General features: G+C 37.6%; 1 protein-coding gene across 2 annotated transcripts in view; it reads right to left on the reverse strand.

The window, feature by feature from the left end:
* Positions 1-55: 55 nt before the first annotated feature.
* The window catches only part of evi5l (ecotropic viral integration site 5 like), a 94,225-nt gene continuing 69,745 nt past the window's right edge, over positions 56-24,535 (reverse strand). The window contains exons 20-24 of one of the 2 annotated variants that reach the window (XM_067441133.1): positions 16,906-17,112; positions 4,476-4,637; positions 3,943-4,062; positions 494-659; positions 56-299 (exon numbers count right to left, since the gene is read on the reverse strand). In XM_067441133.1, coding sequence (XP_067297234.1) covers positions 202-299; positions 494-659; positions 3,943-4,062; positions 4,476-4,637; positions 16,906-17,112 — 753 coding nt within the window. In that variant the 3' untranslated portion in view covers positions 56-201. Of the gene's footprint in view, positions 300-493; positions 660-3,942; positions 4,063-4,475; positions 4,638-13,245; positions 13,833-16,289; positions 17,113-24,535 lie in introns of those variants that run through there. The other variant, XR_010904719.1, reaches the window with a different exon arrangement.

The following is a 24,535-nucleotide window of genomic DNA, read 5'->3' on the forward strand; positions in this document are numbered from 1 at the left end:
GTTTTATTACTGGTATGCCGCTATAATGACACTTTCATTTACATCATGTAGCACTGCCTAGAGAAATTACTTGGTTTTAACATATAGAAAAAAAAACATACATATGATAATTTATAATACTTCTTGTGTTTTGTAAAGCTAATTAGTACATTCAAAAAGATTGTGGTTTGGTAGTCACTCGGGTCCTGGAGGAAAGGGTGTTCAGCTGAAGGGTCTGTAGTGTTTTCTGCTGTGTGTGATCAGGTTGGAGCTCTGACTGAAGGCTTTACCACACACTTTGCACACATGGGGCTTCTCTCCTGAACAAAACAAAAAGTAAACAAAGAGTAAAATTAACAGGGAGCAATCAAAACATGCGCTTTAATATACTGTAGATAGAATGCAGATTGCAGTGGTGTTCTGACAAGGAAAACCACCCCTCCCCTTACCCTTCCCTCCATTTAATTTAATATAAATGTGTCTATTTACTGTTTTAATTCAACATGGGTCTCACCAGTGTGTATGAAGGTGTGTTTCTTCATGTCGGATTTCTGGTGGAATCTCTTGCCACAGTACTGGCAGGGATATGGCCGTGTATCCGAGTGGATCAGGAGGTGGGTGGACAGAGTGGATGAGCGTTTGAACACTTTTCCACATTCTTTACATTCAAATGTTCGTTCCTGAAATGAAAAATTAAATCACTTGCACTATGACCAAAAGATCTGACTCCTTAAGCAGCTCTTTTTATGAAAAATCAAATATATATATATATATATATGCACGCACACATGCACGTCCTTCTCAAAAAATTAGCATATTGTGATAAAGTTCATTATTTTCCATAATGTAATGATATTTACATTTATGCATTTAGCAGACGCTTTTATCCAAAGCGACTTACAACTCAGGAGTACAGGAAGCGATCCGTCAAGAAGAGGCAAAGAAATGCAAAAAGGGTCCTAAATACCAAGATTTGTACACTACTCAGAGTAGCAAAGACCAGAAAAGGGAAGAAGAAAAGAGAAGTAGAGGGGAAATTATTATTATTATTATTATTATTATTTTAAATGTAAGATTAAGTGCTCATGGGAGAGATGAGTTTTTACCTGTCTTTTGAATTAAGCGAGTGATTCGTTTGTGCATATGGAGGATGGAAGATTGTTCCACCAACCAGGAACAATGAAAGAAAAAGTCCTGGAGAGGGATTTAGTGCCTCTTTGTGATTCATTAGCTGAGCGAAGGCTTTTGGTGGGGGTGTAGACTCGTAGGAGTGAGTCGAAGTATGCGGGTGCTGAGCTTGTGGAAGATCCATAAGCTAGAGTCAGGGCTTTGAATTTGATCCGGGCAGCGAGTGGTAGCCAATGCAGAGAGATGAATAGAGGTGTGACATGAGCCATTTTGGGCTCATTGAATACAAGACGTGCCGCAGTGTTCTGGATCATTTGCAGTGGTTTGACTGCACAAGATGGAAGTCCAGCCAGAAGCGCATTGCAAATTAAACTTTCATATATTTTAGATTCATTGCACACCAATTGAAATATTTCAGGTCTTTTATTGTTTTAATACTGATGATTTTGGCATACAGCTCATGAAAACCCAAAATTCCTATCACAAAAAATAGCATATTTCATCCGACCAATAAAAGAAAAGTGTTTTTAATACAAAAAAGTCAACCTTCAAATAATTATGTTCAGTTATGCACTCAATACTTGGTCAGGAATCCTTTTGCAGAAATGACTGCTTCAGTGCGGCGTGGCATGGAGGCGATCAGCCTGTGGCACTGCTGAGGTGTTATGGAGGCCCAGGATGCTTCGATAGCGGCCCTAAGCTCATCCAGAGTGTTGGGTCTTGCGTCTCTCAACTTTCTCTTCACAATATCCCACAGATTCTCTATGGGGTTCAGGTCAGGAGAGTTGGCAGGCCAATTGAGCGCAGTAATACCATGGTCAGTAAACCATTTACCAGTGGTTTTGGCACTGTGAGCAGGTGCCAGATCGTGCTGAAAAACCAAATCTTCATCTCCATAAAGCTTTTCAGGAGATGGAAGCATGAAGTGCTCCAAAATCTCCTGATAGCTAGCTGCATTGACTCTGCCCTTGATAAAACACAGTGGACCAACACCAGCAGCTGACATGGCACCCCAGACCACCACTGACTGTGGGTACTTGACACTGGACTTCAGGCATTTTGGCATTTCCTTCTCCCCAGTCTTCCTCCAGACTCTGGCACCTTGATTTCTGAATGACATGCAAAATTTGCTTTCATCCGAAAAAAGTACTTTGGACCACTGAGCAACAGTCCAGTGCTGCTTCTCTGTAGCCCAAAGTGGCTTGACCTGGGGAATGCGGCACCTGTAGCCCATTTCCTGCACACACCTGTGCACGGTGGCTCTGGATGTTTCTACTCCAGACTCAGTCCACTGCTTCCGCAGGTCGCTCATTTAGAGAACCTTTTCATGATATGCTAATGTTTTTAGATAGAAATTTGGGGTTTTCATGAGCTGTATGCCAAAATCCTCAGTATTAAAACAATAAAAGACCTGAAATATTTCAGTTAGTGTGCAATGAATCTAAAATATATGAAAGTTTAATTTTTATCATTACATTATGAAAAATAATGAACTTTTATCATATGCTAATTTTTTGAGAGGGACTTGTGTGTGTGTATATATATGTGTGTGTGTGTGTATGTATGTGTGTATATATATATATATATATATATATATATATATATATATATATAAAATGATATACACTGAGAAGGCATTACATTATGACCACCGACATGTGAAGAGGATAACACTTTATATCTTTTAATCACAGCACCTGTTAGTGGATGCGATACATCCGAGGCAGAAAACGTTTTTTTTTTTTTTTCTCAAAGAGGAAAAAATGGGCAAGCGTAACGATTTGAGCACATTTGACAAGGGCAAATTATGATGGTTTGACGACTGGGTCAGAATATGTCCAAAACTGCAGCTCTAGTGGGGTGTTCCTGGTCTGCAGTGGTCAGTATCTATCAACAGTGTCCAAGGAAGGAACAGTGGTGATCCAGTAACAGGGTCATGGGTGGCCAGGGCTCGTGGGGAGCGAAAGCTGGCCCGTGTGGTCTGATCAAACGGACAAGCTACTGTAGACGTCAATACTGGTTCTGTTAGAAAGGTGGCGTCAGAATAAACAGAGCATCTCGGTTTGTTGCGTATGGGGCTGCATGGCCGCAGACCAGTCAGTCCCATGCTGACCCCTGTCCACCTCTGAAAGTGGCAACAGTGGGCACGTAAGCATCAGAACTAGGCCACAGCGCAGTGGAAGAAGGTGGCCTAATTAATCACATTTTCTTTTCTGCTAACTGATCTACTGCTAACATCTTGGTGCCAGATACCGCAGCACACTTTTATGGGTCTAGTCTATAGTCCATGCCTCGACAAGTCAGGGCTGTTTTGGTAGCAAAAGGAGGGCCAACACAATATAAGGTCATAGTGTTATGCCTGATACAGAAAAACTCACTAATATGATTAGAATCATATTGATTTCTGAAAGATCAAGTGACTAGAGTAATGATGCTGAAAATCAAGCTTTGTCAGAGGTAAATGTTTTTTAAATTGAAATTATATTTCACAACATTACAGTTTTACTGCATTTACTGTCACCACATAAATGCAGCCTTAGTGAGAACAGGAGACTTTTCAAAAACCTTAATTATAACAGAATTTGTTTTAAAAGTAACTTTATTCTGAAAAGTAATTGCTCACATGTGCAGAAACAGAAAGGTATAGGCCTACTAAACTACATATAGCCTACTATATATATTTTTATTATGAGGCATGAGAAATGGCTTTCAATTTCAAGAATTATACCTCAACTACCAACTAACGCTGCAGTTACAGTAGTCAGCAGCAGAGGGAGACATTTAACAACTTTTGATCGTAAATACACAAAAGTCATGGCAAACTAATATTCGTACCTTTACCCTGCATGGCATCACTGGGTCCTTGGTGTCGTGGAATACCAGAGAGCGTCCATGGTGATGACTACCGTGCGATCTGTACACGTGAGACTCCAGGCGAGCAAGAGAGGAGAAAACCTAATGGAAAAGTTAAAAACAGACCTGTTTAAAGACCGTCTCAGGAAGTGAAAAGCTTTTCCTCCTGTCACTGGAATGGCTTGAGGCTAAAATATAGTCTTCTTAAGAAGTACTCAAGGGAAATGTTTTGTCATTTATAATTTATGGACTGGAGGAGCTGATCAAGTGATCCCATTGTGGATTTGGATTTTAACAAAAAAAAATTTCTTCCAAAAATGCACAGAACAGTTTGCTTCAGTGTTTCATACACAGCAACGTCTTATGATGATTAATAATGATGTATATGATGATCATCTATATGATGATCAATGTCTTATGATGATATATATATATATATATATATATATATATATATATATATATATATATATATATATATATATATATATAGTTTTTGTAGCAAAATGTTATACCTTGCCACATAAGCTGCAGTGTTTGGGGCCCAGATCCCTCCGAGGACCCGTGAGAGAACAGTCTCTGCTGTTGAGCTCGTGCATGTCTGCTATGTCTCTAGAATTGACAGGTAACCAGGGCACTGGAGATGGAGGAGGGCCGTACCGGAAACCTGCTGGATCTGCAGAAACCAATGAAGAACAAGTCTTAATCACACAAGACGATCTGAACATTTCAGCACACATTTATTGCTGTATTACTGTTGCTATGAAAGCAAAGGTGCAAATTTAAAGCTTTATAAAGTTTTTGCCAATTACATAAAAAGAATACCCCAGATTACATTTTTTTGGTGAACTATCCCTTTAACATACCTGTTTTCCAGCTATTATCGGGACTCTTGTGGGTGCTATTTTGCTGCATGATTGGAGAATATGCTTGTATCTCTTGGCCTGGTTCCTCTGGAAGTGTAGCCACTTTTACGGGGACTGACCAGCCCACCAGGCCTAGATAAGGCACGTCAGCTATGGGAAGAGATCGAAAGCCTCCCTTCCTGCTCTTTTTCACCAGAAACGAACGAGGCATGATGAACAGAGAGAGCTTGAACCAGTGACAGGGAACACTGTCGTGCAGGGCTAGAAACGGAGAGAGGAAAATATACAACAACCATATATACAGGGACATGACGTATTTTAAATCTCAGCATAATACCGATTAAAATGAGGAATGTTGAGCTCTAACAAGCCAAACTGATTTCACACTATAGAGGAAAGCACAGCAGAACCTCGAGTCTATTGCTTTGCACGCTCGGCTCACGCACAGATTCAGCATCTGTGAAGACAGCCTTCATTACAGGGAAAATGCATTTCCTTAATAAAAGGATAAAGCATTTAAAAAAAGAGAAGTAAATAATGAAATTCAAACCCAGGATACTAAATAGAAATTTGTTCTCATCTTGTAAGAATCATCTGTTAATCAGAGCAACATGACAGTGTTTTTTTTTCTTTTTCTGTTGAAACACTTGAAAAATTTATTAAATGTCACATTGAGCCAAGGTGAACTATATTCAAATATGAATATAGCATTTTGTGTAGTACATGGTATATCTACTCTTATTTTTATAATGTCAAACAAGCCTGTATTAAAAAAGAATTTAATTTGAAATATTGAGGTATTTTCTAATATGATTTTACATTTTTATTATATTGTTATTAAGATGATATTGTTATTTAAAAAAAGAAGAAAATTACTTAATGGCTGTATCTGGTGTACCTAAAATATATATTTAACAGCATAAATCAAATTTAATATATTAATTGAAGGTGCATGTAACATCTACGTATTGCCTTAATAAGAGTTCATTAAATGCTCATACAGTAAGTTTAATTTAAACATTGATGATAAATGTTATGATAAATCATTTTGGTCTTGGTCCTGTTTGGTATCCTTCAACATTTAGTCATGATGCTGGTAAAAAATAAACACAAAAATAACAATCAAAAAAACAATGAATCTTGTGTACTTGTGCTAAGTAAGCTCCAAAAACCTAAAACAAATATTTTAAAATGGTATAAAGTTTGAAAAATAAAAAGCAAGCCATTACTACAATGAATGAAAGAATAGAGACTACAGTGGTTTAAAAGTTATTTTCATCTATCGAATAACCACAGACACAATTTTACTGCTGATAAAATATATCACACATGTATATCACACATGCCATTAATAGTATTAGTTTTTATGAATATGTCTGTGATTAGGCTACGCCATATTATTAATTTTAAACTTCAAAAGAGACTTTTTGAACATGTGGAAACAATCTTTAGGGTGAAGACTTTGATATTACATACATTTTATACAAGTTTTCATAAATATCTGAGAATATATTTATATATTTTATATATTTATATATATCATTTGTAAGATTAATATATGATTTGTTTATAAGTAAATTAAAGTAGGCCTATCAATGTATACAGGCGGTTTTAGGGGTATTATCAAAATGTAATGACACGTTTTTGTATAGGCTAGGATTTATACATAAAAAATAAACCTAATTTCAAAGCAGAAATGTAGCTATTTTCAAAAACAACCGTCAGTTTACTGCCATTGGTGCCATACGAACTTCTCTTAAAATAATTTTCATGACTTACCAGTAGATGCACCCCGGGCCAGCCAATAGTTTTCGAGGTGTTTCTATAATAAAATGCACATTAAATGCAGTACAATTCTCACTTGTATCAAACTGTATTTATATCAAAGAGATTAGGCAGAACTACGGTGTCGTATGTGTCTCTGTCACCAGCAGTAATAAATCACTGAGGACAGGTGCGCGTTCCTTAAAGCGCAGCAAAACTGAAACTTGGCGAGGTAGCGCGCGTTCACAGCACCGGCCGACCACAGACGCGTCAGTTTCCGCCGCGCGCTCTGCCTCGAGCTCTTCAAACCCGACTGATACTAACCGTAACTGCTGCTGCAGAGCGAAGGAAAACTACCAGCAAAATAAATCAGGGTGGTCTCGTCGAAAACAAAACACTTTCTGTTGCATATACAAAAGCACTTCTTTTGCTCAGCTGTGGATGTGACCAATAAAAAACACTTGTGTGTTGCAAAAATTAGCTGCAAACATTAGCTGCAAATTAGCTGCAACATAGACATTCATAGCAAATCTAAAGGCCTTACAGCGGCGATATGGTTTTGAAGGTGTGATAATGACACGTCACTCTAACCCTAATTTGCTTTTGCCCCTACTAAGGCAGCAAACCGCCTCCGACCCCCATGCAGACGGACGAAAAACAGAGGAAGAGAGGGAAAAGTGATGAGACGCTAAAAAGACTGACGAACCCTGCAGAGTGTGGTTTTGTGAAGTGCAACAAGACTTTGCTTTTTTTGTCCATGCCTTGAAACCATATAGATAACTGACATTAAGTCCTCATATATTTAGGCCAACCAACATGACATTTTCAGTCTAGGGCTGAGAATAGGAATAAGGTTAGGTTAGGTTTATTGGTTAAGCCTGATGTAAAGTAAGCACCATGCTGCTCGATTTGTAGCTCTGAACCATTTGGTCGATGGGTGGGGGGTGGGGGTGTGTCTAATATATAGGCCTTATTGTAATAGGCCTATATATAGCAGAAAAAATATAAAAATATATATAATACAAAATATCATGCAGCTGAACAATATTAATTTACAATGTGAAACAGAAAATAAAATAATGTGCAAAATGTCATATATATTTGACACTCACCTAAAGGACTATTATTAGGAACGCCATACTAAGACTGTGTTTGACCCCCTTTCGCCGTCAGAACTGCCTTAATTCTATGTGGCATTGATTTAACAAGGTGTTGAAAGCATTCTTTAGAAATGTTGGCCCATATTGATAGGATAGCATCTTGCAGTTGATGGAGATTTGTGGGATGCACATCCAGGGCATGAAGCTCCCGTTCCACCACATCCCAAAGATGCTATATTGGATTAAGATCTGGTGACTGTGGGGGTCATTTTAGTACAGTGAACTCATTGTCATGTTCAAGAAACCAATTTGAAATGATTCAAGCTTTGTGACATGGTGCATTATCCTGCTGGAAGTAGCCATCAGAGGATGGGTACATGGCGGTCATAAAGGGATGGACATGGTCAGAATCAATGCTGAGGTAGGCCGTGGCATTTAAACAATGTCCAATTGGCACTAAGGGGCCTAAAGTGTGCCAAGAAAACATCCTCCACACCGTTACACCACCACCAGCAGCCTGCACAGTGGTAACAAGACATGATGGATCAATGTTCTCATTGTGTGTACGACAAATTCTGACTCTACCATCTGAATGTCTCAACAGAAATGGAGACTCATCAGACCTGGCAACATTTTTCCAGTCTTCAACTGTCCAATTTGGTTGAGCTTACTGGATTTTTTCCTTTTCACACCATTCTTTGTAAACCCTAGAAATGTTTGTGCATGAAAATCCCAGTGATTGAGCAGATTGTGAAATACTCAGACCGGCCCGTCTGGCACAAACAACCATGCCACGCTCAAAATTGCTTAAATCACGTTTCTTTCCCATTCTGACATTCACTTTGGAGTTCAGGAGATTGTCTTGACCAGGACCACACCCCTAAATGCATAGAAGGAACTGCCCTGCCCCTGTGAACAGGTATTCCTAATAATCCTTTAGGTGAGTATATATATATATATAATTTTTTTCTTCCACCAGGTATACAAGATTTAAATAGGCAAGATAAAAAGAAGCTGAAATGACTCGTAAACAACGAATAACGGATGTTTTTAAGCTGAAGTATGGGGATTATTATTAATTTTTTTTTTTACAGTGAATCTGATCTCATGAGAAAACTTATATAACGAGGTGGCGAATCACAAATACAGGTCCTTCTCAAAAAATTGCATATTGTGATAAAGTTCATTATTTTCCATAATGTAATGATAAAAATTAAACTTTCATATATTTTAGATTCATTGCACACCAACTGAAATATTTCAGGTCTTTTATTGTTTTAATACTGATGATTTTGGCATACAGCTCATGAAAACCCCAAATTCCTATCTAAAAAAATTAGCATATCATGAAAAGGTTCTCTAAACGAGCTATTAACCTAATCATCTGAATCAACTAATTAACTCTAAACACCTGCAAAAGATTCCTGAGGCTTTTAAAAACTCCCAGCCTGGTTCATTACTCAAAACCGCAATCATGGGTAAGACTGCCGACCCGACCCTGTCCAGACGGCCATCATTGACACCCTCAAGCGAGAGGGTAAGATACAGAAAAAAATTTCTGAACGAATAGGCTGTTCCCAGAGTGCTGTATCAAGGCACCTCAGTGGGAAGTCTGTGGGAAGGAAAAAGTGTGGCAAAAAACGCTGCACAACGAGAAGAGGTGACCGGACCCTGAGGAAGATTGTGGAGAAGGACCGATTCCAGACCTTGGGGGACCTGCGGAAGCAGTGGACTGAGTCTGGAGTAGAAACATCCAGAGCCACCGTGCACAGGCGTGTTCAGGAAATGGGCTACAGGTGCCGCATTCCCCAGGTCAAGCCACTTTGGGCTACAGAGAAGCAGCACTGGATTGTTGCTCAGTGGTCCAAAGTACTTTTTTCGGATGAAAGGAATTTTTGCATGTCATTCGGAAATCAAGGTGCCAGAGTCTGGAGGAAGACTGAGGAGAAGGAAATGCCAAAATGCCTGAAGTCCAGTGTCAAGTACCCACAGTCAGTGATGGTCTGGGGTGCAATATCAGCTGCTGGTGTTGGTCCACTGTGTTTTATCAGGGGCAGGGTCAATGCTGCTCGCTATCAGGAGATTTTGGAGCACTTCATGCTTCCATCTGCTGAAAAGCTTTATGGAGATGAAGATTTGGTTTTTCAGCACGACCTGGCACCTGCTCACAGTGCCAAAACCACTGGTAAATGGTTTACTGACCATGGTATTACTGTGCTCAATTGGCCTGCCAACTTTCCTGACCTGAACCCCATAGAGAATCTGTGGGATATTGTGAAGAGAAAGTTGAGAGACGCAAGACCCAACACTCTGGATGAGCTTAAGGCCGCTATCGAAGCATCCTGGGCCTCCATAACACCTCAGCAGTGCCACAGGCTGATCGCCGCCATGCCACGCCGCATTGAAGCAGTCATTTCTGCAAAAGGATTCCCGACCAAGTATTGAGTGCATAACTGAACATAATTATTTGAAGGTTGACTTTTTTGTATTAAAAACACTTTTCTTTTATTGGTCGGATGAAATATGCTAATTTTTTGAGATTTTATTATTATTTGGAATTTTGGGTTTTCATGAGCTTTATGCCAAAATCATCAGTATTAAAACAATAAAAGACCTGAAATATTTCAGTTGGTGTGCAATGAATCTAAAATATATGAACGTTTAATTTTTATCATTACATTATGGAAAATAATGAACTTTATCACAATATGCTAATTTTTTGAGAAGGACCTGTACCTATGATTATTAGAAGAAAGTAAGCACGAAGGTCCACAATCTTCAAATTAAAGAATTAACCACCTTTCACCAAAACGTACAATTTTTAAGAATTGCCATGAGATTGTGTTGATCACTCTGATTTATTTTCTAATATTTGTATTATTGGACATAAAGGTTGCATAATTCAGAGGTGAATATTGTCTAGCACCAAAAAATCCACTCAAAAAACAAAACAATAAAGAATATTATTGACTACAATCAAAATAAGTTTTGATTATTATCTTCGGCTGTTTTGACCACAAGGGTGAGTAAATGATGACAAAAATAATACAACACCAAAATTTGAACTTTGCGAATGTAAATGTTTAATCTTTTTTTTGATTTTTTTTTTAAATACATTTTATTTATCATCAAATACAGAACACTGGATCATCATTTGATAACATTGCCATTTATATAATCTTTAGTACTGTCATTCTTAATAACACATCAGTAAAATTGTAGGAGAGAGAGGATGTAAATTGATGGGTGTAACAGGGAGACTACTGGACATTTACAGACTGGTGAAAGGAGGTAAGGCAGCTATTGGAGCACTACCGAGGAGACGTCACATCAGCCTCTGCTTTATGACTTCATACCCTCGCTGGCCATTTATTTAATATGGCTACACATGAAAGCATAATGTGATGTGTATGAAGTCTTGACCACTGCTTTTGGGGTTGCTGTTTTGATGTACACTGTGTTTGAAATAGCACAGTCATACTACAATTGAATACATATAGTGCATAGTACGCACATTTTCTGTATGCTTGTAACACTGATGACATTACATGCACTATATACACAACTAAACTCAAATAAATAAATAAAATAAATAAGACAGGGCTCTTCACACTTTCTTCTCATCTTAAAAAAAAGGAAGTCAAAAAGAAACGGTGTAGTTGGAATGATTTAGCACACTGCAATTTAAAACATACAATACATGACAAGTGTTTGCATACATTTTTTGTTGTAGTTAGGAAACAAATCAGGGTTTCATTAAGAATATTATTGACATGACAACCTTTAAAACAAGAAAATAAGTTGCTACAAAAACTGTATATAAAAGGTCTTCACCTTTGACTGGAACAGAGATGCAGTGTTTCTGAGATATGTGAAAGACTCTATGCAGGGAAAACTGACTCATCCTACCACATCATTATCATCACAATAAGATTTGTCCTTCATCTGCAGTCCTGATCAAGAAATAATGTAGCCAAAAGGTTGAAATAAGAGCTCGATGTGGGACAGAAATGTGTTTGACCATATTAGACAGCCCATGACAAACTAAAAATGGCACGTTCCTGGTCAGCTTTCAAGACATGATCTTTAAAAAAGCCTTTCAAATACTGTTAAAACAAAATCAACTCAACAACAATGGTTACCAAACTCTCATCGTCTCAAGTTAATTTCAAAACAGACATTTCTGATTTCCTATTAGCAAATATTTTTCAGAAGCTAAAACTCACACCACAAAACCGTTGTGTGTTGTAATCAAGTTGTGAGGACAGTTTCCTTCAACTGTTTGAAACCCAACAGTCCCAAACCAGAACAAATGTTGGTAAATACTGCTTGAATAACTACTGGGACCCTCTGAGGTTTTGCTTCGAAGACCAACAAGAAATCAAACGCGCACGGCAACTTCCTTCATTCGCTGCTTCTCTTGTAAAGAACACCGGATAATAAACGTAACACAGTTCTGAAACCGGTTTCACGTTACAGAGGTCATTGCAGAACAGGAAGGATGTTCTAAATCAGAGTAAAAACTTAGTAGAGTTGATGCTAGAGGTGTTTAGTTTTCATCTGCACTTCAAAATGAAACAAAATAAAAGTCCATATGCATAACATAGTACGATTGGACTGGTATTTCTCAGTCTTTCTTCCAGCTGGAACATGTACATAAGCTATTTCTCATAAGTAAAAGGGTTATAACAGGTTCGATGAAAGGAAAAATAGTCACCACCCCACACAATCGATTCCACGCTCATAAACAGAAGTGTCAGTCAATAAAACAGCAACCCCAGATTATCTCGAGCGCCGACAACCACTCAAAAGGAGATATGCTTTATGAACACACTTAAACGGCTTCCCATTTCATGTTCAGCACATACTGTAAATGGTTTTTCCAATGTCTTGTAATGCATCATAGTGTCAGAGATATGACTGAGAGCAGCTTCTCACTGGTTTTTGTCAATAACCAGTAAAGGGTGCAAATGTCTCGTCTGACAAAAGGGACGGAAATGTTGTCTCGCTCTCAAAAAGTCATGTAAACACCTCAAATGTCTGACGAATACAACGATCAATGAGCTTCAGCAAAATGAGGCAGTGGTGGGGAAAGGCAATGACACTGATGCGCCATGTGTGGTCAGACAAACTTGACATTGTAGACAGTACAGAGACAGATGGAAGTCTTAGACAGGTTACGAAATAGTGGGTAGAATAATTAAAAGGAAAAAAAAAGAAGTGTTATCAAGTGTATAATATACGTGTATATATATACAAAATCTCACATTGTTTCGTATCGACTCTCATGTAGTTTAGTAGATACGTTTGTTTGTAAACCTTCTCTAGTTCAATCAAATGCAAGCAAGCAGTAGCTCTACAAATCATAAAGACTTTCTTCAACCATGAGCGAGCCATCACGAAAGCTTCAGGAAGCTGCTTTAGAATCAGCACAAACAAGTCAGGATCAATAACTGACTCATGGTGGTTAAACACGCAAATCAAGATCGAAACACAAGTCTAGGCCACTCATTGTCAATGTAAGTTCACAGTATATCTTGGACATATAAAGGGGTTATCCTTGTGAACATATTTAAAAAATAATAATAAAAATCACTAGAAATGTCATAGCAGCAGTTGTTTTTCTATTCTTTACCCTTTTTTTAACTAATCTCTTTTCTGGAGACCCTGTAGTTTCAGCTTCATGCTGTTTTTCAGGATTGGCACAGAAGAATAGTATGAATTAAATAGTTTGGCCTCTGTATGCATGAAGTACATGTACATTATTAAAAAAAGCTAAAGAAATAAACATATAAATAACATAAAAAAACATTTGGCAATGTTGACACACAATAGTTTTCTTTTGCAATGGATATACATCCACAATTTTGATCACCTCTCTTTGTTTAGTATAAAACACACAAATACATGGATGAGCTACGGTAATATTCATCTATGTATGTAACTATTAACATCCCTATTACATTATATAATACGACTTTGTTCATTCTTATTCTCCTTCAGCCGTTACCTCTCATTAAAGTGATTGTAGTGTCTGTTGCGTTTTAGATAAACATAACAGGTGCACATCCTCTTCAGAAGAACAATACAGAAAAACGAAGAACGTCCAGGCTGAGAGAGGCACCACTTCTGCTGCGAGCCTCTAAAGAAACAGTAGACAAAGAGAGAGATGGTCCCTACGTTAGGCGCAGACCGAGCGTGACAATCCTATGATTTCCAAAGCCAAAGATTTGATAGAATGTTGCAAATCCAAACATTTAGTGTGTATGTTTTTCTCCTCTGCCACCTCTTTTGAAACCAGATGGCTGTTGTATTGGTGAAATTGGGATCGAGTGTGTGTCTGGTTGAGTTAGGGTGCTTTCACACTAGCACTTTTTGTGCGCACCGGGGTTCGACTGATGTCAGAGGCTGGGGTTTGTTTGGATGATGTGAATGTTGTCGGGTGTGCATTCACGAACCATACTCAAGTCCGTCTAATACGGAGAGGTCTGGGGTACGGTTCATGTGAACCCCAGTGCGGTTCACTGCTGATATATACGCAATCGTACTAAATGGCTGAAATGTACCGCTATTAATGACATATGATTTGATAAATCTGTAGTTGCGTCCCAAATGATGCACTATCAACTATGTTAGGGTTGGGAATCAAGTACTTAAGGGCCAGATTTACAAAACAGGGCAAAGTAGCGTGAGAGCGCAATTCCAGAAAAGAGCAGCTAGGAGTCTTAAGCTCTTACTGACGACGCGCAAATGAAAGAATACAGATGCAGCCAACGCAATCTACCAACCCTGTCAAAGTCTTTTTATCCCAAATGTTTCACTTTGTGTCTTTTGTAAATCCTGAAAGTAGTTTTTAACACCAACAGAGGGTTTGTGCTGCCGCAAGCTATTAGTAAATCTGGCCCTTGGGGTCACAAATGATCGATTATCGAGTCTTATCGATTCGTTTGTGTATTTTTTTAATATTTTATATTCTCGCACATACCCAAAACGTGTGCACAGAAAGCTGCCTCTCAAACTGAATAGTGCACGATATTGAGTTCTCTTCCATGTCTTTTTGCACTTGAATGGACAAATAGACACAAAAATATGTCAAAATATTATTGTAAACACAGTTATGTCTTAAGTGAATGTAAACAGTTGACACGTTTTATATACCTAATAGCCTAATGTACATGCCTCAGTCTATAATAACGGTAATCAACCAACAAAAGATAAAGAGAATATTCAAAAGCTGTTTGTGACTAACTATTCTAACTATATTTGTAATGTATATGTTATTTATAAAGTGCAGTTTTATTTGACATTTGAATATAGTTTCGGTACCTGAAAATCTTAAAACTTATTTCAATCGCAACTTTGTTCAACCTTGAATTGCAATTGCTAATGTATGTTTTTTTTAATTTTTATTAATGATTGTTTTATTGTCTTTAATAAATGCTTGAAATTAATATTAATTATGCTAGTTGTTTTTATCGTATTATGGTATTTTTAAACCACAGGCAAAAGTCCCTTGTGTAAGTCTTATTTAGCCTGTTGAATTTGTTTATGGTATTCATCTACAATGAAATTTTTTACAATAAGACTTCAAGTAAATGTGAATGATATCTAAGTTTTTTTTTTTTTTTTTTTTTTTTTTTACCTTTTTGGAATTCACATTAAGAATCGATAAGAATCAGAATCGATGAGCAAAATCAGAATTGTTCAAATGAAAAAGATACCCAACCCTACTCTACGTACTTACATTATGTACCGTATTGTGAATGAATTTTATACGTTTTTTTTCAACCTCGGAGTCTGATAGCCCCTCCCCCTTCGCTATGTAATTGAAGCTGTGAAAGTCCATAAGTGTCCATCTTCCACACTTGTTTTGTTTAGTTAATTAAGTGCATCACCCAAGAATAAGGTGAACCTTTTCTTTTAGTAATATATTTATACTATAAAACGTTATAGAATAGTGCACAAGTATGCGAATTGGGATGCACCTTTTGTGTATGTGTGTGTTCTCACTCACTTTCCTGACAAGCGTGACTGACACACTGCAAGCAGAGAGAACGTCTATCTCATTTCTGCTTGCCTTCAGCAGAAATGGACTTCCGAGTTCTTTAGAACATTTGCAGTGCATTCGCGGCAGATAGACGCATGTGCTGTTACGCGCTGACGCTTTAAAAAACGCTTTTGAGGTGAAAAAGTGAGGTGAGCAACGCCATGCATTTGCTGCCTTCTCCTGCGCGGTGAGGAGGGGGGAGCAATCGAACTCGGGTTCGGACCAGGCAATTGTGAAAGCACCCTTAGAGGTAGTTTCAAGGCCATGCTGTTTTCTTTGAAAGGAGAAAATGGCCAAAATGACCGAACTTTCTGGCTCTCTGAGAGGAGGACAGTTTGACCTCTGTCTGTCTGAATATATATATATATTGGTATACGTTACACAGAACTCCAAATTAAGTCCTGGGAATACAATACCCAGTTGAAGAATTATATGTAGCGCAACAGACACACTGACAAAAAGACAGTAAAAGATTGAGAAAGACAAAGAGTTAGAGACACAGAAGCTGTGTCCAAAACCGAAGGCAGCTGCCATGTTTTTGTATGAACGTACCGCCTTAGGAAACTAGTTTCAGGCCAGCTTCCAAGACACCAAACGTCACGTCTAATGATCTAGAACAAATTCAAGTGAAGTTTAGACATAAACCAAAGGAATACTTGTGTGAATACATTGGGATTTCTGTGTAGAAATGTAATCTTATGGACAGTTCTTGTATTTGTGATCTCTTTATCAGATGTAATGTTATCATGAACCACCACACCGAACGCATAGGATTGTGACAGTCGAACAGATGGAAGGCAAAATTTGGATTCGGACAGGCCTTGGGTGCCCTCATACTTTCATATCCGGCTGCGTTTTTTTCAGATTTCGGACATAGTTAAGAGTGAGGGAGACGTATACTATGAGAGTGTTGCGCTATGCATCAGTTTCCTGCCCTACCTCAGACAACTTTTGGGTGAATGTACATAATCTCTCTCTCACGTTATATATGTGTGCATTTTGTGCAGTCTAATCATGTCTTTTTCTAAAGTTTTCAATTCTCCTTGTCCCACAATTTCAAGGAATCTCAGTTCTCGAGTCCTTCGGCACACACCATGCCCGGGTAAAGCTGCTGCTGGTTAGGCAGCGGATCTTGGCAGGGGTTTTGAACGGGGTTCCTTTCCTCTCCGTCGCTGTCCGTGCTGCCTTGACTGTCCAGACGGGGTGACGAGTGATGCGGATACAGGGCGGTCACAGGCAGGTGGCTCTGAAGAGGATCCTCATCTGAACTGAGGTAATCGCCTTCTGCTGACGCCGGGCTTTCCAAACATAGGTCCTGATAAGCGCCACCACTGGAATTCTGGAACTTGGAGGGCTGTCCACGCAGCTGCCTGATCTAAAATGTTCAAGAAAAAGGGGTTGACAATTTCTATATGCCAGTAAATAGTTTTAAAAACAGTGTTGGGGTAACACATTCCAAGTAACTTGAGTTAAGTAATCAGATTACTTTTTTCAAGTAACTAGTAAAGGAACCCATTACTTTTAAATGGGTGGTTGCATGCGATTTCACTTTTTTAACTTTAGTTAGTGTGTAATGTTGCTGCTTGAGCATAAACAGTGTCTGCAAAGTTACAGCGCTGGAAGTTCAATGCAAACGGAGATATTGTCTTTTAAAGTTATGGCAGTTTATTGCCTAAAAAAACGGCCGGTTTGGACGACAACGAGCTTCTTTCATCATAAACCGTTGCTAGTCTCCGCAGATGTAACTTCTGGCCGTAATTGGAAGGGGCGTGACATTTTTGGACAACCTGTGCTTGGCACTTCAGCCAATAAAACTACAGGAAACTACATTTGGCCATCTAACCAATCTAAGACCATTGGGGTTTTCAGAGGGATGGGCTTCATAGAAGCAGGAAGCAAACGAGCCGCTCAAAGGACAGTGGAGACAGCGGTGTGGAATAAAGGTCAAATATAAGAAAAATACAGCGTTTAAAAAAAAAAGAAGTGCTAAGACATGTTATACTCCACCCCATAAACACAACCAAGTCTAGAAAAAAAACACGGAACCACCCCTTTAAAATTTACAACAAAACATCTAAATTACTTTTTAAAAATAAGTAACGCAAGTTACTTTGTTTTCTCAGCTCTTGTCCCATTGCTAAGAAAAATCTTAAGTGCAGAAGTGTTGTGTGTAAACATGAAGGTTATTGTGGTTCTAGATTAAGATTTAATTCACTCATTTAATTTGAAAACAAAAACAGATTCAGCATTCCTCAAAATAAATGAAATCAGAATACTATGCAAACCTCCAATAATTAAATGCTAAATAAAACTAGTATTTTATGCATTTAATCTCACTTTATTGACCAATGTATTTATTGTTGTCTTTTGATGATTCAGTTAAACCATAAGCAAAAATGACTTAAATTTTGGTTTTCATTGGTAAAATATGAAACTTTTTTCTATTGCTTCCTATTATTCTGTGATCCAGAATGGTGTACACGTGTCAATATATGCATTTCTTTCAGCCTGAGTGAGTATTTTTGTCATAAAAAACAAACAAAAAAGCCAAGGCCAGGTGAGAAAAAGTAACACAAAAGTAATGTAATGCATTACTTTTCTTAAAAAGTAACCAAGTACCGCAGTTAGTTACTTTTTAATGGAGTAACGCAATATTGTAATGCATAACTTTTCAAAGTAATTTTCCTCAACAATGCTTACAAATACACACCCCTGCAGAAAAGACCAGTTTCCAGGGTAGTTTATGCTGGATTAGTGCCCATCTAGCCAGAGTTACTATAGTTGAGTAAAACGAAAATATAAAACCATAAAAAACATTTATGTTGCTTTAAAATAAAATCAACATTAACTGAAATTAAATAAAAAACTAAAATATATATTTTTTAATTTCAATTTTCTCATTTTAAATTTAGTTTAACTTGCACTAAAAAAATCTCAAATTAAAACAAAAATTCATAAAAACGATAGGAAAAAAAATACAAAAGTGCATAACAAAATTACTAAACTTATGAAAATGAAAAACAAAAACATAAAAACCTATAATAGTATCTGAATGAAGCAGTACCAGCATATGGAAAACTATTTCTGGTTGACTAATATTTTTTAATAAAAAATAAATAAATAATTGACTTTTTGACCTGATATAAAAAGGTAAAATCTGAGAATGTTCTTAACATGAGTTTGTGGTTTATTTTCTAACGCATTTAACTATCTGTAAAAAAAACACAAAAAAAAACATTGACATTAAAAGGAGCACAACATACCGCATTTACCCTAATTAACCACATTTTTTTTCTCTCTCAACAGGTTGGTATGTTTCCATAGCAACAAGTGGTTGTCTTCAATGTGTGGTGGTGTTGAATTTAAGTTCTACTTATCGGAGAGGAGTTAGAGCAAAGTATTCACATGCAATGTGATTAAGATCAGTTTGTCACTGTATTTCTCTGTTAAACACATCGTGGTTTGGTTTTAATTGATGGTTACGACGTTAAAAGTGTAATTACACAAATAAGTACAGATTAATTTAATTTATTTACCTTTATGTTTTTAGCTACCAGTATATACCTAAATGTATTTATTTATTTAAATTTTCAAGACTTTCAAGACTCATGTTTGTTTTGACATGTAATGCTTGTTGTACCATTTGTATGTATAAATCTACATATGCCTCGGTGTGTGAATCACATAGACAATGGATTTTCTTGCGTGACAGAAATGGACCACAATTTTTTGCTCTCATTTCAGACCTTCCCTTCTGAGTCAGTGAGCCTAAGTGAGTGTGATTGCGTGTGTGTGTGTGTGTGTCTGTCCTAACATTCGTGAGAGCCTAAAACAGGTATTTTGCTAAAATCTCAGATCTGAAACGTCATGGGTTTCCCAACAAGTTCTTTAGCAATTTGTAAGTGTGGGAGTGGGAGGGGCTGTGGTTAACCAATGGAAAAGCTTCCTGAGACAATCATCTACACAAGCCCCACCTCTCACTTCCTCTGTCTGGTTGATCTTGTTTCAGTCAAAACCACAGAGCAAAAGTCAGTGCACAGCACTTCCGAATTAGGACATCACCGAGATTTTTAAGAGTAAATGTTAATGAAAAGCCCATTCAGTGCTGAAATGCTAAAAAAACGGCAAGACGTGACTAAATGTGAAAAGGATATCCATTTAAATTATGTACGAAGACCAATAAATAAATGTTGATGGCCTTACAGAATTGTTATAACCAAGCAGATCTCAGGCAGCAATTGACTGCCATAGTGTTTTTTTTTATGATAGTCAAGGCTACCGAGATCTGCTTGGTTACAAACATTCTTCCAAATATCTTCTTTTGTGTTCAGCTAAAAAAAAATGCATACAGGTTTGGAACAACTTGAGGGTGAGTAAATGATCACATAATTTTTTTGTTTTTTTGGGGGGGTGAATGGTCCCTTTAAAGGGATAGTTCACTTTTAAATGAAAATTCTGTCATCCTTTACTCACCCTCATGTTGTTTCAAACCTGTATGAATTTCTTTCTTCAGCTGAACACAAGGGACGATATTTTGAAGAATGTCAGTAACCAATCAGTTAACTGGAGCCATTGACTTCCATAATATTTTTTTTCCTACTATGGAAGTCAATGGCTCCAGTTAACTGATTGGTTACTGACATTCTTCAAAATATCGTCCCTTGTGTTCAGCTGAAGAAAGAAATTCACACAGGTTTGAAACAACTTGAGGGTGAGTAAAGGATGACAGAATTTTCATTTAAAAGTGAACTATCCCTTTAAGTGAACTGCTGGCTAGTGACTGGTTTATGTTTAATGACATGAAAAAACAAAACAATATTTCTACATACACTGTTACCAAAAGCCGTGTTTTGCAATGTCTATTCAATGCATTTGTCAGCCACCACAAATTAAATGCCTTTTTTTAATGATTTTAATTTTCTGTATAAATACACTAAAGTTGGCCAAACAGAATTTCTGTGAATTAAATTTCATCAATTCATCAATGAAGAAATTTAATTTGGCCAAATGAAAAATTTAGATGTGATCAGTCACTAGAAAATTTTAAATCAGGGCCTGGTTTTTTTTATTTATTTATTTTTTACAGTGTACTAATGTGCGATTAATTGCAAATTATTTGATGAATTCATAGTATTTAATGTAAAATTTGAATAAGCCATAATAAATAAACAATATATCACAGAAATAGTTTTAATAGTAATTGATAAATTAGCTAGTTAGTAGAGATTCATTTGACAGCATCGAAACATTTACCCCAATTATAAAATTTACCAATTATTTGATAATGTTAAAGTACAAAAAAAGTTACTCTAAAATCATCTTGTGTTATATTAGACTTTGGCTTTCTCCAAGTTGTTTTGTTTTGATGAAAAATGATTCTAAATCGTTGGTAGTACAAAACATATGCTGACCCGATTTCATGGCTGAATATGAGCACATGTAAAATGCTGATGTAAATCCGTCCTTTGAAAGCGCCCACAATGCATCTCAACTCAGTGATTACAGTAACCATGAAACTGGAGCACAATCACTTCACATTTGTATGTAAACACTGACAGAAGCAAAGCAATCAATCAAGAGGAAACGTGAGTTGCGATGACAAAATCAAAACTAAAAGAGGGATGAGAATGAGAGATGAAAGACGGAGTGATACGTGAACAGAGAGGTGAAAGGGAGGGAAATAAATACAAGAGAAAGAGAATGTCACCACACTCTCACACCCCCCTGTCACGAAAGCTTTTTCTACAAATGAGCAAGATCATCACATGAAGTGCGTGAGACCGGGTGCGTGGGTAAAGCACCACAGTATCAAACCATCAAAGCCGCCTGTGTGTGAGAGGGCATTTGGGTGGAATGGGGAAAAAGATTTTCGAGTGGTTTTTATAGTGGTTAGGGAGGGTCCCGAATGCCAAGTAAAGCACTGCAATACCGCTCTAAAATGAAGTAGACAGGTAACCGCTTATACAGCGTACTCAGAAAATGGTGGCAAAGTGCAGACTAGAAAACATATAAAAGAGCCATTCATGTAAATTAATCCTTTTTAAAGTCCCCTGTAGTCAATCATTTAAATCTCATTTTTTGATCACCAAAATTTCCTATTTAAAAGATTCATTCATGACAAAATAGCTTGAATGTAACTCTACACCCTTGCCTCATTAACTATACGAGCACCATGAATATGCAAATGAGGTTTTATTATATTTATAAAAGAAATATGGGCTGTACCGAGTCTTTCCGGAAAAAAACGAGCGCCTGCAGGCGTATCGTGTGGGCGGAGCTAAAGAATGACGAGCGCAAAGCGGTGACGTCCTCAAGCGTGGAGAAACCCTTGGCTATCTAGCTCAGCTAATAGATATATGATCCAGAATCAAATTCGGAGCCTGAAATAAATTGAACAGGTGAAACAGCAACATAGGACGTCAGTCTCTGTGGTATGTACTGTATTTAGTGGCCTGTCAACATTTGTGTGTGTTTTACGAAGTTTAAAGGACATGATTCGGTTTATGGACTATTGTTAAACCTTAGCAGTAGCAAGCAAAACGGTTTTGCACGTCAGACTAGTGTAACGTACATAGAACAACAATGAAGTCCGTTAGCGCATTTGAATGACGAAGCACGCGATCGTGTCGTTTACTGATGTTTACTCACCAAGCCAAGAGCGCAGCGCAGATCATATGCGCGAGTCGGCGCAGACAACAAACTTATCGGACCTATTTGAATTCTGCACAGAATGCTGCATTTCAAAGCGATATGGAGGAGATTATGATGATAAACGGTTAGAGGAAACTGGCTTTACCAAACAGAAAGGCTCTAGTCAAACTGACCCGGAGTGGAGGAGCTACTAACATCTGGAGCCGTTTCAGGGTAAATCAAGTCAATACATTGAATAATGCGGCTTGTTTCAAGGTACTTCAGCGGGGCTTTAACTGTAGTAAACGCTGTACAATAGCAAGTGGAAATACTGGTTTAATTTAGCCATATATGTTTGAATCAAAAACTGATTCAGAAGAAGTTGAACAGTGAAGTCTACGTCTACAAAGTTGATGCCTCAGATATCGCTCACATCGCGGACACATAGCGGCGGTTAACATAATTATCCTTTTGCTTTACTACATTCTTAAACAGCTAATAATCAGTTGCTGATGTTTAGGGTTGGGTACCGAAATCTATAACCGGTATGTAGCGGAACGAATCATAACGCAGATTTCGGTTCCTCATTTTGGCGCCATCAAACACAATTTCGCGCTTTGGCTGGCGCTGAGCCAGAGACACACACGCTCAGCGCTTGTCAAATATCACAACGATTCAGTGTTTTCAACCACATGTTTATTTAGGGTTTCAGACATTTGAATGCACATAAGTAGCAGCAAAAACACACTGATGTCTATGGAAGTGGCAATAACAATCCTTTCTGACAGCTATAAATTGACTGTTTTATTCATATTCAGACACACATTATATAAGTTACTATATAGTTTACTCTATTCTTTCACTTACTGTCAAGTATTTCGTGAGACGAGGATGAATTTACGTGATGTAAATCCGACAGATGCGATTCTCTGAGGCACAAACTAACATTAAGGCGGCCATCACGCATTATAGATCAACTAACATGATCCTTATGACAAAACATATTCACTTACACATATTTGAAAATCAGAATATCAAATCGCTCATGAGTGACATAGGTAACACATTTGTGAATATTTTGAATCAAAAAACACTGATATAGCTGAGCTGTCATACAGCGTCTGCTGTGTGTCATTTGAGAAGCATGATGCGTCGCCATGGAAACAATAAGGCGATGCGTTCTAAAATATTTAGCAAGAGAATATGGTCATAGTAACGCAAAATAATGCTGAACTGAAGCTGGTTTGTAGTAGACCAAGACTACAGACTACTTTGCTGTTATTAGGGCTGTAATATCACTAGTATTAGTGCTCTTATTTAGTGTTAAATTAGGCCTAATGTAGTTGGGTTAGATGGCTTAGCTTTTACTGTGAATTTAAGTTAATTGTTTTTTGTATCTATTTATATATTTAAGTATACTTTAAACTTTTAATAAATTGTTAAATTTACTAACAGAATTTAAAAAAAGAAAATCAATAAAAAGCCATTCTTTAAATGTCAGCATAGATTGTAAAAAAATATGGACGTAGTGTCCGTGACGTCACCCATAGGATTCCGATAAGCCGTTCTGAAGCTTAAAGCAGAGACGAGCTGGGCGTTGCCATCTTGCGAGCGCTTCATAGTGTGTCACTCCTGGATAACAGAAAATGGGCAAAAAGACGGGATTTGGGCAGAGCTTAGGTGACGCAATCACTATAGACGGCAGATAAATGGCTATCCACCTGTCACTCAAAGTAACCACGCCTAGTGGCCAGTCGATGAATTGCAGTTTACATTACTTCCGTATTGGCTTCAAGAGAGATCGCGGGATGTTGCCGCTTGAATGTCATCTACTGTTGTTTTCTGGCTCTTTAAAAAAAAAAACGTATCGGTTCAAGTAACGTTTAGGCACCGGAACCGTTTTAAAAGTACCGGTTTGGCACTGGAATTGTAAAAAAAACCCCACACCAGTGTTAATTTCGTTGACGAAGACTATGACGAAAAATATTCGTCAACTAACCTTTTTCACGGACGAAAACTAAATAAAAACTAAATAAAAAGTCAGATATGATGACGAAGAACGTGACGAAATATAACTGGCACTTTAGTCAACGAATAAAAATGAGACGAAAATATAAGGGGGGGACGAATGGAGAAGAGATCCAATCATAAGTACTCTTTTTGTGGGC

Source organism: Pseudorasbora parva, chromosome 4 (genome assembly GCF_024679245.1).
Source record: "Pseudorasbora parva isolate DD20220531a chromosome 4, ASM2467924v1, whole genome shotgun sequence".
Lineage (NCBI taxonomy): Eukaryota > Metazoa > Chordata > Actinopteri > Cypriniformes > Gobionidae > Pseudorasbora > Pseudorasbora parva.